Source organism: Protopterus annectens, chromosome 12.part0 (assembly GCF_019279795.1).
Source record: "Protopterus annectens isolate FY-2018-M chromosome 12.part0, PAN1.0, whole genome shotgun sequence".
NCBI classification, from domain to species: Eukaryota; Metazoa; Chordata; order Ceratodontiformes; family Protopteridae; genus Protopterus; species Protopterus annectens.
In genome coordinates this window covers 1,007,618,536-1,007,635,233 of record NC_056746.1, presented here as the reverse complement: position 1 = coordinate 1,007,635,233, position 16,698 = coordinate 1,007,618,536, and the positions used below count along the sequence as shown (strand labels likewise).

At 43.9% G+C, this 16,698-nt stretch overlaps 1 protein-coding gene across 2 annotated transcripts in view; it reads left to right on the top strand.

Annotated features, from left to right (window-relative positions):
- ZFP64 (ZFP64 zinc finger protein) overlaps window positions 1-16,698 on the top strand; it is a 332,799-nt gene that overhangs the window by 22,883 nt on the left and 293,218 nt on the right. For both annotated transcript variants that reach the window (XM_044090028.1, XM_044090029.1), the window contains exon 2: window positions 12,686-12,925. In XM_044090028.1, the coding sequence (XP_043945963.1) occupies window positions 12,686-12,925 (240 nt within the window). The remainder of the gene's footprint in view (window positions 1-12,685; window positions 12,926-16,698) is intronic.

Genomic DNA, 16,698 nt, shown 5'->3' with positions numbered 1-16,698 from the left:
ATCTCGGAGTGAGAATATTAAAGTGGGGGGGGGTGCAGGGGGGGCTTGCCCCCTGCATAAGTGTGTTTTGTGTATTTTTTTTTTTTTTTTGGTTTAGGTTTTATTTATATTTTTACATGAAAGTGCATTTTCGAAAAAATGCACTTTCGCGTAAGTGAGGTCGCTGCTGGATCAAAGTAGATCCATATTTTATATATATATATATATATATATATATATATATATATATATATATAAAAGATGAGAGAGGATGTCAGATGAGCAGTGACATCAGGCCATGGACCACATAGCATAGCCCACAGATATTACTGCATCCATCAGTTATACTCTCTACAAGCAAGGAAGGAAGGAAACACTAACCCTAAATATCATGGTCCATAGTTCTGGAGTAGATGCCATCTCTTTACCTGCAAAACCATATGCTGTACATAAGCCTAATAGATGGAGTCCCCTTACTACTGCTGCTAACTAGTCATCCTTAGTCATAATAGGACTGGAACCGGGACCTGCAGTGACAGCATAGGTCACTTCACCACCAGATGACCATAGGATCATGTTGTGCAGAATGCGGCATGCAAAAAAATATCCTGCATGCAATAGCTGGGTCATACTGAATGGAAACACCAGACCCATCCAGGCACCTAAAACAGCTCTTCAGGAGGCAAAAGACCATCTTGATGACAATACAGGTCAGGGACAGGAATGTGTTGTAGGTCTCTTCTGCAGCTCCCCTTGGATTTCTGACTGTCATGCACTATATCCAACATCACCTGAAAGACAAAAGAGAGAGGGAAAGAGAGAGTGGGGGAGGAGACAAAACAAAATAAAAGTCATTTATTGTTCACCTAAAATAGAAAAAGAAGAGAAAAAATATTTTTCCACTTATCAGCAAGATGACCACTGGGCAGTCTACCATGCAGGAAGAGGTAGTAAAGTGAGCTTGGGTGCTTGATAAAAAAATCATGTGCACTGCCAGGATCCTGGGCAGAGACATTGGTGATGCACTCTTCTGCATTGTATACTGCCTGAGAGTTGATGGTATGGTAACCCTTCCTGCTGTTGTACCACTCCCACCATGGATCAGATTGGGCCGTCTATCGCACCAACTACTTCAGGGCAACATGCCGTCCTATAAAAGGCACTTATAGTATAGGCGTAGTCCTGAGCTGATACCCGGAAATAGATGATGTTATGTGATCCTATCTCGCCTACATTCAGTACTGATGGGCTCGGAGCCGATCCCTCGGCTCCGACTCGGCACGCTATGCTATAGAGTGAGGCCTCTTATTGGCTGAGCTATTTCTTATCCCAGGATGCACCACCACTAATCCCCCATATCTCGTTTGCCGCTTACAAGCTAGGACGTGGTCTCAAACTTGGCTGGGCTAAGTACTGTTTTATTCAAAGTTTCCTGTCAGGAATTTTGCTAATTTTACCCCAAAAGCTGTTTTAACAGCTATTGTTGTTGTACGAGTGTGTTTGAAAACTTTTGTTGAGGAAAATTGTGTTTTTGGTTAAGGGAAGGTTTCCCGTTTAAGTTAGAGGGGCCTTCCCCTATTCTTATCTAGCGTCTTTGTTTTTTCTAGGAGGTCAAGTACCTGCTTAAGTTAGAGGGTCTTGACCCTCATTTTCAGTGATTGTTGTACTGATTTTGTGTATTTTTCTGACATTGTGTTTTGTCTTAAAAAAAAAAAAAAAAAAAAAAAAAGTTTCACTTTCTTTGTGGTAAAATCTTTCACAAACAGCTACTTTAACTTGTTTTCTTAGTGTTAGTCAGCATGTCTAAGGAACATAGACCCTCTGGGTTTAAAAAGTGCGCGAGGTGTGGTTACAAAATGTCGATAACTGACGACCACTCCTCGTGCGTTTATTGTTTAGGCGCCAAGCACCTACAGGAGTCCTGTAGCGTGTGTCACGCCTTTTCTTCTAGAGTCCTCCAGGAGAGGAAGAATAAATTAATATTAAAAGGACTGATTAAACCCTCCTTCGAAGGAGGCCTTATCTTCCTCTTCCTCTCCTACCAAGAAGAAAAAAGCTTCGGCTCCGACCAGTTTGTCGGAACCGACTGCCAAAAAACTTAGGCAGGCTTCTCCATCGGCTCCACGGACTTCGGAGCCGAGGGCGGAACGGTCTGCTTCGATGCCTCCAGTCTCGACCCCTCTTGTTTCGGAGCCGAGGACTGGGGCATCGAGAGGCGGGTCACCTTCATCGGCTCCACTGATTTTGGAGCCGATGAGGGTTGCCGGCTCAGACTCTTCCCCTTCTGCTCAGAAGTCCTCCTCGGCACTGAGGGAAGTTGTGTTGAGGTCTCCCTCGGAACCGATAGTAGTCGAATCCATTCGGAGCCAGTCCCCTAGTCCTATGGAGCCGATGGAGAAGTCGGTTCGGACCCGATCGGTGTCATCTAGATCCTCCAAGATGTCTGATTCGGACATCGACAGGGTGCTCCTAAGACTTTTCCAGTCTCCGGTGTTTCAAAAGTTAGTTTCAGCTCCAGCCCATTCGGCTTCGGAGCCGATGGTCCACCCTGTTATTATGGTTCCTCCTCCAACAGCCTTGGCACCGTTGGAGCCGTTGCTGGTGGAGCCGATGGAGGTTTTCAGGTCGGGCCCGACCTTTACTCCAACTCCGGCTCTTGAGTCGGAGTTCGGTACACGGACTTCTTCTGTCGGCCCCGGGGGGGGCGCTTCGGGACTGATGTTTTCGGTCCCAAGCCTTCCTCTCGGTGCGTCGGCTGCGGGGGTACCGTCTACCGTTATGGCCACGGAGGTGGGACTTTCCCAGGATTCTGGTGGTCCCGCCTTCAGGGCCATGAGGAGTGCGTTAGCCAAATTTTCTTTGGCTACCTCCACGGTCTCCCCAGCTCCTTCCCTGCATACTGAGACTGGGTCTTTGGCAGTCCCCCTGTCCTTAGACAGCGGAGCCCCGGGGCCTGAGGTTACCCCCACTGGGGGTTCCCCCCCTCCTGGAGGTCCCTCTGAAGCTTCTTCGGAGGAACTCCCCCCCAGGAAAAGATTGTGCAAGAGGAAGCACGTTGACTCCCCCGATGAGTCTCTCACATCAGACACTGATCTTGATGATGCAGAGGGGTCCCCTAAGTCGTCCTCAGATGATGTCTCCTTTGCAGACATACTGGAAGCCCTTAAACAACGAGGCGGCTGGCAATCCAAACCCCCTTCTGCTGATGAGTTGGTGTTCCTTAAGGCCTTTGGGGCTCAGCCCTCCGCCTCCTGGGTGTCTCCGCCCTTCGACAAGCTCCTAGATTTGATCTGTCGAAGGGCGTGGGAACACCCAGACTCTGTGGAACCGGTGCCTGCTCATCCAAATAAGTTCCTGTCAGCACCCACGGAAAAGGAGTTTTTGACGAAAGGTGTGGCTGTAGATGCCTTGGTGGTGGCATCTGCTACCCAACAAGATGTAGCAGAGGCTTCGACGTCCGTCCATCCTCCTAATAAGGAATCTAGGAGCATGGATCGGTACGGTAAGCGCACCCTAAGTTCAGCGGCCTTTACTTTAAGGTCCCTGAACTATCTCACGCACTTTACCAGATTTCAGAGGGATCTGATTAAAGAACTTTCAGATACCCTCTTGGGTAACCTGCCTGAGCAGCTGGCCCAGATGGTTGGCTCTCAGCTGGCTACGCTGTCGTCCATATCAAACTCGTCCATGAGGCTCATTTCTTATGCGGCCGAAGGGGCAAGTAGAGCGGCAGGTACAGGCATTGCTCTACGGAGGCAAGCCTGGCTCCGCCTGTGTCATTTTGCGGAGGCCTTTAAGTCTTCCTTTGCCGACGCCCCCTTTGATGGGTCCTCTTTGTTTGGACCCAAGGTAAAGGACACACTGACCCGCTGCGAGCAAGAAGGTAAGACTTTGACTGCCGTAGGGGCACGGTTTTCCACTCCCTTTCGGCCTTACCCCAAGGCTAAAAGAGGAGGGAAAATGTGGTTCCGTAGATCTCAGAAGTCTTACCCCTCACAGCAGGAAGATCCCCCTTCTAGAGGCAGGGGAGGGGGAAATTCTTCCTGAAGACGCCGTCCCAGAGGCGGCAGAGGCCCTCGTAACACTGGAGACCGCAAGTCCTTTCGTGGCTCTTCAGCCTTTCACAGTCCCTGAGGGATTGCCCAACTGTGCAGCTCCGGAGCCAGTCGGGGGTCGTTTTTCGAGGTACCTAAAAGCCTGGGAAGGTATCACTCAGGACCGATGGGTGCTTCGAATTATCGCCGGAGGTTACACCATCCCTTTTTCTCACTCTCCACCTCAGTCCAAAAAAATCCCGGACCCGCCACCCAGTCAACGGGAAACTGCAGCCTCAGAAGTTTCAAAGCTGCTGCAAAAAGGAGTCACCCAACCGGTCCCCGCAGACCAGATTGGATTAGGGACTTACTCAAGATTCTTTTTGGTGCCAAAAAAGACCGGGGACTTGAGGCCCATTTTGGATCTCAGCATTCTAAACCGTTCAGTCAAAAAGTCCAAGTTCCGAATGGTCACCCTACAATCCATTCTCCCACTGCTGGAGAAAGGTGTTTGGATGTGCTCCATAGATCTCAAGGACGCTTATTACCATATCATTGTACATCAAGCGTCCAGGAGACATCTGCGCTTCAGCCTAGGAGGCAGTCATTTTCAGTTCCGCGCGCTGCCCTTTGGTCTCACCACAGCCCCCAGAGTGTTCACCAAATGTTTGGCGGTCGTGACTGCTCACCTGAGAAGTCTAGGATTCCAGGTGTTTCCGTATCTAGACGACTGGCTCCTAACTGCCACCTCCAAGCATCTACTATTGCGGAGCCTACAAGCCACGATATCACTGGGCAATTCCCTTGGAATCACCTTCAATTGGCCAAAGTCTGTGTTGCTGCCATCTCAACGCATAAGATTCATCGGAGTAGAGAGAGACTCAAACCGAATGCGGGTCTATCTACCTACAGAAAGGATTCAAACCATACAGGTTCAAGTTCGAGCCTTACTTCCCAGATCCAAAGCCCCAGCCAGAATGGTCCTGCAGCTATTGGGATCCATGTCCATCACGGTTCTTCTAGTTCTCCTAGCAAGGTTGCACATGAGAATTCTCCAGTGGCTTCTTTCAACTCAGTGGTCCTTTCAGGATCTCCCTCTCAGTCACCTCAAATGGATCACGGAAACCTGCAAACGGGACCTTCGCTGGTGGCTGGTGCCCTCCAATCTGGATCAGGGACGACCCTTTGTTCCACCTCCTCCTGTGGCCGCTTTGACTATGGACGCCTCCCAGATGGGGTGGGGGGGGGGCATTCCCTGGGCAGGTCAGTCCAAGGCAAATGGCATTCGGAAGAGAACCTACTTCATATCAACATCCTAGAAATGAGGGCGGTGCTTCTGTCCCTACAAGCCCTTCACGATTACCTCCCTCAGGGCGTAATTGCCGTTCACTTCGACAACATGTCAGTTGTCTGGTACCTGAACAAACAGGGAGTGACCAGATCCTACCCCCTTTGCAGAGAGGCCATGAGAGTTTGGGAATGGGCAGTGTCGACCAAACGTTTTCTAGTGGCGACTCATATCCCGGGCAAGTCCAATGTGATAGCCGACAGACTGAGCAGAACTATCCTCTCTCCACACGAGTGGTCTCTGAACATTACGGTTGCAAATCAGATTTTCAGCAAATGGGGAGTTCCTTGTTGCGACCTCTTCGCGACTCCGCTGAATGCGAAGTGCAAAAAGTTCTTCTCCCTCACCCCGGCTCCGGGGGAGAGCCCTATGGACGCACTAGCCCGTCCGTGGCCCACCGGCTTGCTATATGCTTTTCCTCCAGTTCCTCTCCTTCCCAGGGTGATCCAAAAGGCGTCTCTCTTGGGGAGCAAAATGATCTTAGTTGCTCCTTACTGGCCTCGTCAGGTATGGTTCCCCTATCTTCGGAAATATGCACTGGAAGGTCCATGGTTCCTGGATCAGATCCCAGACCTATTGGTTCATCAGTCGGGACTATTCCACCGGTCCCTACACACCTTAAAATTGACGGCTTGGCTCCTCCTCTTCCGACTATAGTCAGAAATCATACCTTGGATCCGGAAGTTGTACACATTTTATCCTCGGCCCACAAGTCGGCTACAAAGAAATTGTATTCTAGCAAATGGAAGAGATTTGCTATTTGGGCTCAACTCCGGGTCTGGATCCCATCACTATTCCCGTATCAGAAGTACTGAAATTTCTAACTTCCCTTTTCAATCAAGGCTCTTCAGTCTCTACCATCAAGGTTCAATTGGCAGCTATTTCCAATTTTCACGAATCTATAAACCCACCTTTAATGAGCAACAGATTGTGTAAGACCTTCTTGAAAGGTGCTGCGCTTTTAAGACCTCCGATTTCTCATCCTGCTCCTCCATGGGATCTCGATGTGGTGTTACGTGCCTTAACTTCCTCCCCCTTCGAACCGGCAGCAACATGTGATTTAAAATTTCTATCGTGGAAAACTGCCTTTCTGGTGGCAATTACTTCTGCCAGAAGGGTTTCAGAGCTCCAAGCTTTGTCTGTAAAACCTCCGTACTTGGTTTTTCACAAAGATAGAGTATCTCTCAGGCCAAATCCATCCTTTGTCCCTAAAGTTTGTTCCAGTTTCTGCCTACAACAGTCATTAGAACTTCCAGTCTTCTTTCCGAAGTATTCTAACAAAGCGGAATACATATTCCACACATTAGATGTCCACAGGCAATTGCGTTTTTATTTAGATAGGACCAAACAAACAAGGAAAACAGATCAATTGTTTGTATCCTTTTCGGACAATAAATTGGGCAAAGCCGTCACAAAGGTCACTATTGCCAAATGGATCAGGGACTGTATTAGTCAGGCTTATTCCTCTTCTAATAAAGAGCTTACCACCTCTGTCAAAGCTCACTCTACAAGAGCTATGGCTACTTCAATAGCATTCCATTCTAAGCTTGCCATTAGTGACATTTGTGCTGCGGCTACGTGGTCCTCTCCGCACACTTTCATTTCTCACTAAAAATTAGATGTGGCATCTAGAGGACGAGCTTCATTTGGTTCCACAGTGCTCAGGAGTGTTTTCCAGTGAGCCACCCAGGATTTAGGTGCTAGGGACGCTGTCCCATCAGTACTGAATGTAGGCGAGATAGGATCACATAACATCTTTTAGTTATGTACTTACCATAACTTTAGATGTTTGGGATCCATCTACCACATTCCCAATAACCCACCCTCCTTCCCCCTTCCTTGGAGATCAGAGGATATCAGAAGGTCCGAATCCTGTTGTTTCATCTTGAAACATCTGGCAATGTTATATAAACAAGTTGTGTATGTGTGCATGAATGCGGACAAACAAGATCTGGGGGATTAGTGGTGGTGCATCCTGGGATAAGAAATAGCTCAGCCAATAAGAGGCCTCGCTCTATAGCATAGCGTGCCGAGTCGGAGCCGAGGGATCGGCTCCGAGCCCATCAGTACTGAATGTAGGCGAGATGGATCCCAAACATCTAAAGTTATGGTAAGTACATAACTAAAAGTTCTGTTCCTCGCATGCCAAGAGTACATCCAGGAACTGCAGTATTCTTGAGGCAGAAGCATGTGAGATCCCCAGCGTGTCCCCAGTTACTGAAAGGTACCTGTAACAAGTATAATGAGGGCTATACATACTTTAGTGTCCATGTGGATAGGAAGTCCACGTCCATATGGGGGGGATCATACATACTACTAAGACCCTTATGTCCCTGTCTGCCCTGAACTTATCAGGTATTTCCTGATTATCAAAGTTGTAGTGAGTTATCTTCTGCCTATATTTCCACCTTCTTGACCGGCAAACACCACTGGGCACAAGCAGTTTTGGCTCGAGTAAGGCAAGCAATTCATACTTGGAAATAGCAAGGCTAGCAGCACATGACAGCATTTTTGTGAACTGCAAAGGAGATAGGATTGGCGAGAGTTGTGTTTATATAACATATCTGCGGATGGCAAGGAAAATGGGAGAATTCCACTAGGAATTGCAAATGGATGAGAAAATGCCTCATTAGCATATGGTGGTTTGCATCATTCCTCAGTTACATTTCATTATTGTTAATTTGCTTATGCTCTTTCATGGCCATCACACATTAGCATAAATGGCCTCTATGACCAAGGTGTAGCTATGCTCATTTGCAGACAGAGAGGATAGTCTTAACGTGTGAATGCCATCCTAATATTATAAGCTCATCAGCCATGTCCTCACAGTGTGTTATGGGCAAGAAGCAGCTTTCCAAGATAAGATCAGGTCAGCATGTCTGTCCCTAAGAGGGCATTCAAGGTAAAAAAAAAAAAAAGATAAGATTGGCAGGTTTGGACTATATAAAACTTCATGAAAAGATTCAATTGTTTATACACGCACATACACAAATATATATATGTGCGTGTGTTTTATTTTATTTATTTATTTTTGTTTTTGCCTGTCAAGTTCCTTTAAGTAAAATATGCAAGTATAAAACAAGAACATGTTTCTTATGCAAAAAAAAAAAAAAAAAAAAAAAGAAAAGAAAAAAATAGGCCTACGTTTGTAATTATTTTTCTGTAGCAGTAAATACTTTTTCCTCATGTAAACTGAGAGCTTGAGGAGAGGGAATCTTTGCCATAAGGATGTCTCTAGCAATGATATGCCAGGAAAGACCAACATGTAAGCCTGAAATTAACACAGCGAAAGGAATAAATCTTGAAACAGTTTTGGGCTTCTGTATATTGACATAATTACACTATATATATTCAGTAGTTTGTTGCATTAGTTTTGTGTGTTTGGAATACTGAAGCCAGCTTATTTCAGGTATTTCAAGAGTTTACGAAGATAATCATTAGAAATTTGGCAGGCGGCAGAATGCTTTTAAGGATTTTCAGAGCTTTTGGCTAATAATAACAATTTTGGTAATGCAGATAATATCTGAATAAAGTTACAATGGTTTTTATTTACATTTCTTAACTTCAAGTCACACTATCAATCAGTGTACTATATATAACATTCTATAAGTGAACATTCTATTACAATACAAAACATATTAAGGAATATATTGGCTATATGCACAATCGCAGCGGTGGTGCAGCAGTTAGTGTTGTTGCCTCACAGCAAAAGGTTCTTTGGTTTAATTCTTGGCTAGAGCACCTTCTGTGTGGAGTCTGCATGTCCTCCCTGCAGTCAAGTGAGTTTTAAAGACCTGCAGTAGGTGCATGTTTGTGCCTTTTGTGAAGGGTGGGCACCGGGCTGACAACTCGACACCTTAAAAATTCCACTGCCAATCAGTTTATGGACCGGTGATCCACTGTGGCAACTCCTAATGAGAAAAGCTGAAAGACAAGTTTACTAGCTGTATGGAGTTAATTCTGAAGGGGGTCAAACCCTCAGGCACCACCATACCCTCACTAATCTCTCTAAAAACACAGTTGTAGAGAAAAATTAAGACTTTTTTTTTTTTAACAAAATCAAATACATCCTCTCCACAAAGTTTTGCAACTCAAGTCAGACTGTTAGTACCAGGGGTAATTGACCCAACCTTCTGTGCCGGGTCAAGCATCTGCAAAAACAGTTAAACCATAATGACATTTTAGTTGGTCTTTGATTAATTAAAATTTCTGTATATTATATATTTATTAGTTGCTGTGTAGATTAAAAACTGTATAATACTGGATGGATGCATTCTTGAAGTGTTAATATGAAAGGGGCAGCACAGCCCTTTTCTCACATTTGTATATTCAGTTCAAGTTCAACATGTACAGAAAGATGAAATCTGTGCATTACTACACATAGAAATCAAGACTTGATGATTTCTTGCTTTCTAGATTAGTCGTTTTCAAGTGTCCCATGTTGATATTTTGTCTGTTTGGTTCACTGGGAGTTACTCTTGTATTATGATTATGGTAAAAGATCAAACACCTCACCTGCTAAGAGCAAGCTAAAAGCACTTCAGTTACAGAGTAATAAAGAAAAAAATAAGACTATGGATATTCACTAAATTTTAAATAAGTGAAAAGTGATTTGTGTAAGACAAAGCTTGTATGAATTAATAATCTCACCCACTTTTTATAATGTCGCAGAAACATATGATGACTATTTTATATTAAAAGTATCTGTTGTAAAGAGGAATTTCTCTTTTTCAAACCAGTATCAACTTAATGTAACTTTCTGTTTTTTAATATTCCACAACTGAGGTTTATTAATTGCTATTCTTGTATTTAAGTAAGTCAGAATCAAAAGATTGGGGAGCCTTTAGAATATTAAGGCAGTCCCAGTCTGACATTGTTACAGGTGTTATAATAAGCTGCTCAAACTTTTTATTTGAATAGTGGAGAATCTTACAATCATCTGAATCACAATTATCGGAAAGCACAAAAAAACAAATAAAATGTTACTTTGTAATTATTATAGTGTTACTGAAGGCTCTAACCCAAGCTAAAGTTGGTATTGTGTCTGTTGGTCAAAACTGTATACAAAATATTAGTGCCTGTCGTTGTTTCATTAAACAGGTAGAGTAAATTACACTGAGAAATATGGTTCAAAAAGGCTTACCCAAAGTAGGTGTCAGAATGTCTTGCATCCAAGTATGTGCTGGGAAATCAAGCTTCTCTGCCACAGCACTACATTCCTGGACAATTATTAAAGTTATTAAACAAGGCATTCTTATGCTTGGGTTTGCTTATTTTAGCCTTTTAGCTGAAAAAATAGAAGAAATGACAAAAGAGACTACTGAAGGAGAACTACAAAGTGTGTCTGCTCGATTGAGCTAGACTTTATCCTCCCCCTTCTTTTTTTAACCTCCATTTTCAAATCATAACAAATTTTACCTGCCTGCTCTGTAACGTGTATGACAAAGCCTGGTAGATCTGGCACACGTATGTGGTGTTCTTTCTCCAGCCTTTCATAATCCAAGTGTATAACGTGTTATGCCTTGGGGTGTCATTGTGGCTTTATGAATACAAGTGTTGCATTATAGTTTATGACCATTTTTGCTTTGTATTTCCATGTCAATATACTCTTTCTTAAAGAGACAGTCCAAGAGATTTTTTTTGTTTTGATTCTGGTCTTTGTTACATTTTCAGTCTGGCTTTCTGGGCATATCCCAGCGTTGGCTCAGGGGTTGTGGGAGGGGTACTTACAAGAAGTTTTAATGATCTTAGTAAAATTACATCTCAAATTACAGTTGTACTCACAACAGCTCTTACTGAGTCATTCATTTGTTTCACCTGTGCTTTTTGTTCTCACAAAAAAGTAGCCTGTCAGGAATGTTATGACCTCACTTGCTACTACCTTGCTGGAAAGCATATGAGCAGTGCAGAGCTAAAACATTAGTAAACAAAGTTTTCTGTTCATTTCATTTCATACTTTATTTTGTGCGAAGTTCTGAATGCTTTGATGTTACGCATGACTGTCACTTGCCCTGTAGAAAGCATCAGAATGACGCAAAGTTTTGAACAGTAGTAGAAGCAGTTTTCTTTTTATCATGTTTTTTTTAAATCTCTGAATACTAGTGCTATATAAAAACATATGTGTGATGCAAGCAATAAATTAATTTTAAACGGTGAAGTCCAAAAACTTATTAATTCTGAGATTGCTTTACTATGGAGCAAGGGGAATACGTCAAGAGACTGCCAAGATTTAGTATGAAGTCTGTAAACTGTACTCTTTTGACGATACTGCTCACAGTTACGCTATGCAGACTAAATAAAGGAAATAAAGAGGTGCATGGTTAAAGTAAATGTTTGACGAGTTCATAAAAAGTAAAGTCTTGTCTAACCATCCCCACCACAAACTCACACAAAAATGTAATAACCTTATTGTTTCTCAGTGATTGGTGACTGAAAGCTTTGACAGGAACTGAACATTGTTGATTGTGTTCACCAGAGGGAATGAAAACAGGGCTGCAAATGTAAATTGAAACCAGGAGTAGGGTTGATGATGATGTGGTAAGTGGGTGGTGACAACTGGGAGGTATCAGGAAAAGTTTCTTTTGGTCATAATTTTAGACTCTGATTGACCCTCTAACACATAGTCAAAGCTTTCCATTTACAGTTATGCTGCATGAATCTACTAATAGCCAGCTGAAAAATGTTGCTTAGGGGAGTCAGTGCAACTCTGTACCACAACAGCTCAGCAGCCTGTTTCTCCAGCATAATTTTTTACTTTTTCTGTGTGCTTTATGTTATAGCCTCTGCTTCACTGTATGCTAACCGAAAACTTTACCCAATCAGTGATTGTTTAGAATACTGGACTTTATTACATGAACTTGTAGCAATGCCTTTCTTGCGAAATACAGAATTGCTCCTTGGTACCTGGTCAGTTAAGGAACTGAAGGATTACATATGTGGCATTTAATTTATTTTACACCAACTGGACAAGTCACATCGGTATATTTTCAGTGGTACCAATCAGATCAAATAGAAATTCATTTTTTTCAAGGAGGGGGCTGTGCCTTACTTATTTATCTTCCTTGGGAACTAGAAATACTTAAAAAGTGGCAGCATGCCTTATAAATGGTACTCCAGCAAATACATTTTACAGATACTGTTGATCTGCAAATTTTTTTTACAGTGGGACATATCTGATGCTGTTGAATATTCCATTGTTACAATGAGCATTGCAGTTAATCCAGCATTCTTAACAACCACCACCCATCAGCCTACCGTATTCATTTTGCAATGTCTTTTTTATTATAGAGTTCTGGCTAAAATGTTTTTGTTTCTCTTCTCACAGTCACAGGAGGCACCACCGTCCTGGTAGAGATCAGTCCAGATATTCATATTTGTGGCATTTGCAAGCAACACTTTAATAATTTAGATGCCTTTGTGACCCATAAACAGAATGGTTGCCAGCTGACCAGTGCAGCTGCTGGTGTTGCCGGGACTGTACAGTTTGTGTCGGAGAAAACCATACCATCTACACAGCCTCAAGGTCCAAGTGGTACACTTACTTCAGAGGCGCATACCATTAGAGGTAAGCTCAAACTGTAACTTTTTCTGTAATCATTTCCTGTCTTTATGTGTGACTGTCTCACTCTTTTATGTATTAAAAGTAGCGACAAAGAACTCATTTCCACTTGCAGAAGGGGAAGTAAGGTAAAAAATATACAGACACATATATCTGAGTGAGTGTGTGTGTCATATATATTATATATCATATCTATCTTTATATATATATATATAGTTATGTAGAAAGAGAGATCTCTGATTATGTAGCCCATCCAGGTATGACCCTGACCCTGAGCAGTATCCTTCCTTCACCAAGAATGATGCCGCAATATAGAGACAAGATGATCAGCTTTAACAATTGGCTTAATGTCTGGTGTCATTCAAAGGGGATCCAGTGTCTGACTGCCTGGGATGACATGCTTGACAAGCCACGCTGCTTCGCAAGGGACGGCTTGCACCTGTCACCCCTGGGATTCCGGATATTGGCTAAGGCTTTTGCCACCCCCATAGTGCCTTTTTTAGGCAAGGCTCAAATTCTAAACCTACCACCCTAGAAAACAAAAATGGGAAGAAACTGAGGGTAATGCTGCTCACGCACTCGAGGCCCTTCTCAGTATGGAGAACATCGATGTCTGTGCTGTAACTGAAACCTGGTTCAAGGCTCCTGAGAGCACCCCGGCACTATTAGGTTTTACCTCATATCATGCGTTCTGGCCCCAAAACCCGGACCACACCACAAAAGGAGAGGGTGTATCCATATTCATAAAGGATACCCACACCTCCAGGTTGGTGGCAACGCACGAAGCTTCGGAAACCATCCAGGTGCAACTAACCATAGGCAAAACTGCTCTACAAATTGTAGCATGCTACAGGCCACCCTCTCAAACTCAGGAACCCCACACAGCCTTCCTGAAGACACTGGAGGGTATAAATATCTCCAAACACCATCATATTGGGCGACTTCAACTACCCGAATATAGACTGGGAACATTACTCAAGCCCTAACTTTCTAGCCCAACGGTTCCTGGAGTTCATAAATTCAAATGCCATGGAACAGCTAGTCACTGTTCCCATGAGAGGAGAAAATATACTAGATCTCATTATCACAAACATGGGGACAAAATGCTCCACACCGGAAGTATATCCCTCATTGGTAAGATCTGATCATAAACTAATCTCACTGGAAATCCACATCCCGCCCCACCCCAAACAAAAAAGACCACAGTGAAGAACTTCTCTAAAGCAAACTTCACACTACTCAAGACTGGTGTGGTATCCTTCAAGGCCCCTGAACCAGTGGAAACCACAACCCAAGCTGCAAGCCCTTACAAATGCCTTCTATGAACACCTCCAGGACTGCATGGATCAGGCAATCCCAAATAAAACCAAGACTCTTTCCACAAAGGGCAAACGTCCAGTCTGGTGGACCCCAGCCATTAACAAACTTTACAATAAGAGGAGAAAGCTATTACATGATAGAACAAAATCCATAAAAGGGAAGTCACCCCTGATCATTATTAGTAAAAAAATACGAGCACTCATAAAATCAACTAAGGCCAATTTTGAGATAAAAATTGCCATGGATTCAAAGGACAATCATAAGGCCTTTTTCAGCTATGTTAGGAACCTGGGTGAAAACTCCCAGATATGCTCAGAATTAGTCCAATATGATACAAAAATCACTGAACCCACAGACATTGCCAACATACGGGCAGACAGGTTCAGTGCAAACTTCACCCCCTCTCCCCCCCTAAAGGAGAGATAACTATCCCAGCGGAGTGTAGCCTCCCAGACATCTCAAATGTGCAGGTGAAAGCTGCTCTCTCTAAAGCTAAAAACACAGCATCAATGGGACCGGATGGTGTCCCTGGCTGTGTACTACACGAGCTAAATGAGGAATTAAACCCGCACATAAGGCAGCTGTTTAATCTCAGCCTTACCACAGGATACGTGCCCAAGGAGTGGCGTACGGCAACTCTGGTCCCACTCCACAAAGGCGGTGCCTCTACGGACCCTGGTAATTACCGCCCCATAAGCTTAACAAGTCTAGTCTGCAAAGCTATGGAGAGGATCATAATGGAGCTCATAAACAAAGATATAGGGGACTTGCAGACATTGGACCCGACCCAGTTTGGCTTCGTCAAGGGCAGATCATGCCTTTTGAACTTGGTCGATTTCTTCAAAACAGTCACCAAGGCCATTGATGAGGGAAAGGCAGTCCATACAGCCTACCTTGACCTTGCAAAGGCTTTCAACACAATACCCCACTCGGGTATTGTAGAAAAACTTACCAGCTTAAATGTAAACCCATATGTCACAAGATGGGTTGCAAACTGGCTTAAGGATAGAACCCACAGGGTTAGAGTTGCTGGCGCTATGTCAGACTCCAAGCCGGTCATAAGTGGTGTCCCACAGGGCTCGGTCCTTGGCCCCCTATTGTTCGGCATCTACTTCTCAGAAGTACAGGCCAACATGGGAGGACTTTGGCTGACAAAGTTTGCAGACGACTGCAAACTGGGCGCCATAGTGGAAAGTGCATCAGACACGGATATCCTTCAGAAGGGACTCACGGAAACAGATAGTTGGTGCCAGAGCCATGGCCTGAAGTTAAACGCCAAAAAATGTATAGTCATACCCTTCGGGAAAAACAAGGTAACCCCAAGATACCATATAGGTGGCAATCCACTAAGCACAGAAGAGGTTATCAGGGACCTGGGGACCCAGGTTGACAGTGGCCTTTCTTTTGACACTCACGTTGCTAAAGTGGTTAGAAAGACCTTCTACATTGCCCACCTGATCATGAAGGGATTCACATCCAGATCTAGTGAGGTAATTGTTCCCCTGTACTCTTCACTTATCAGACCAGTGATCGAGTACAATGCCCCATTCGTGATGTATCTCACCCGACATCTGCAGCAATTGGAGAGATCCCAAAAGTTCCTCACCAAAAGGATAAAGGGACTCCAAAATCTGTCATATGCTGCCAGATTGAAGAAACTCCAGCTCTATTCAATCGCATACCGTCTGCTCAGAGGTGACATGTGCCTGACATACAAGGCCATGTCCAACCCAGAATTAATGGACATGCTCCACCTCAAAAAATCCAAATCCACCAAAACCACTAGAGCAAGCGACTTAAACCTTAGCACGGATATAAATAGGACGTGCTGGAGGGATAGATTTATCACTCAGAGACTCCCTATGCTGTGGAATAAAATCCCGGTCCATGTGAGACAGAGCACCTCGCTGGCTCTGTTCAAGAGAAATCTTGACCTGTGGATGGGAGATCGTAGGTTTACCCCGGGAATCATCTCTGTGTCACTGCTGGACAGAAGCACAACAAACTAATGGGCACAGTATTTTTTTTCATATAAGGGGTGGCGTAAGCCACAAAACTTTGGGCTAGGCTTATAAATGCCTTAGGGCAGATAGCCTAGTATAAACCTATGAACCTGTATATATATATATATATATATATATATATATATATATAACGTATGTGTATATAAACATTTTATTTAAAAAAAAAAATATATATATATATATATGTGTGTGTATGTATCTGTGTGTATGGGATACGTACAGATGCTTGACTGCATCTTTTGACCGAATCCCAATTCGGTGAGTATACTTGCGCAAAAGTGCTGTTCAGCAAATCAGCACTTTTGCGCAAGTATGCTTGTTGTTCCTGCCATACTATGGTGCGGTAAGGGAAAATTCCCTTTTCCCCACTGTAGTGCGACCTCAGAGTGTGAATATTGAAGTAGGAAAGGTGTGGGGGGCTTGCCCCCCCACTGC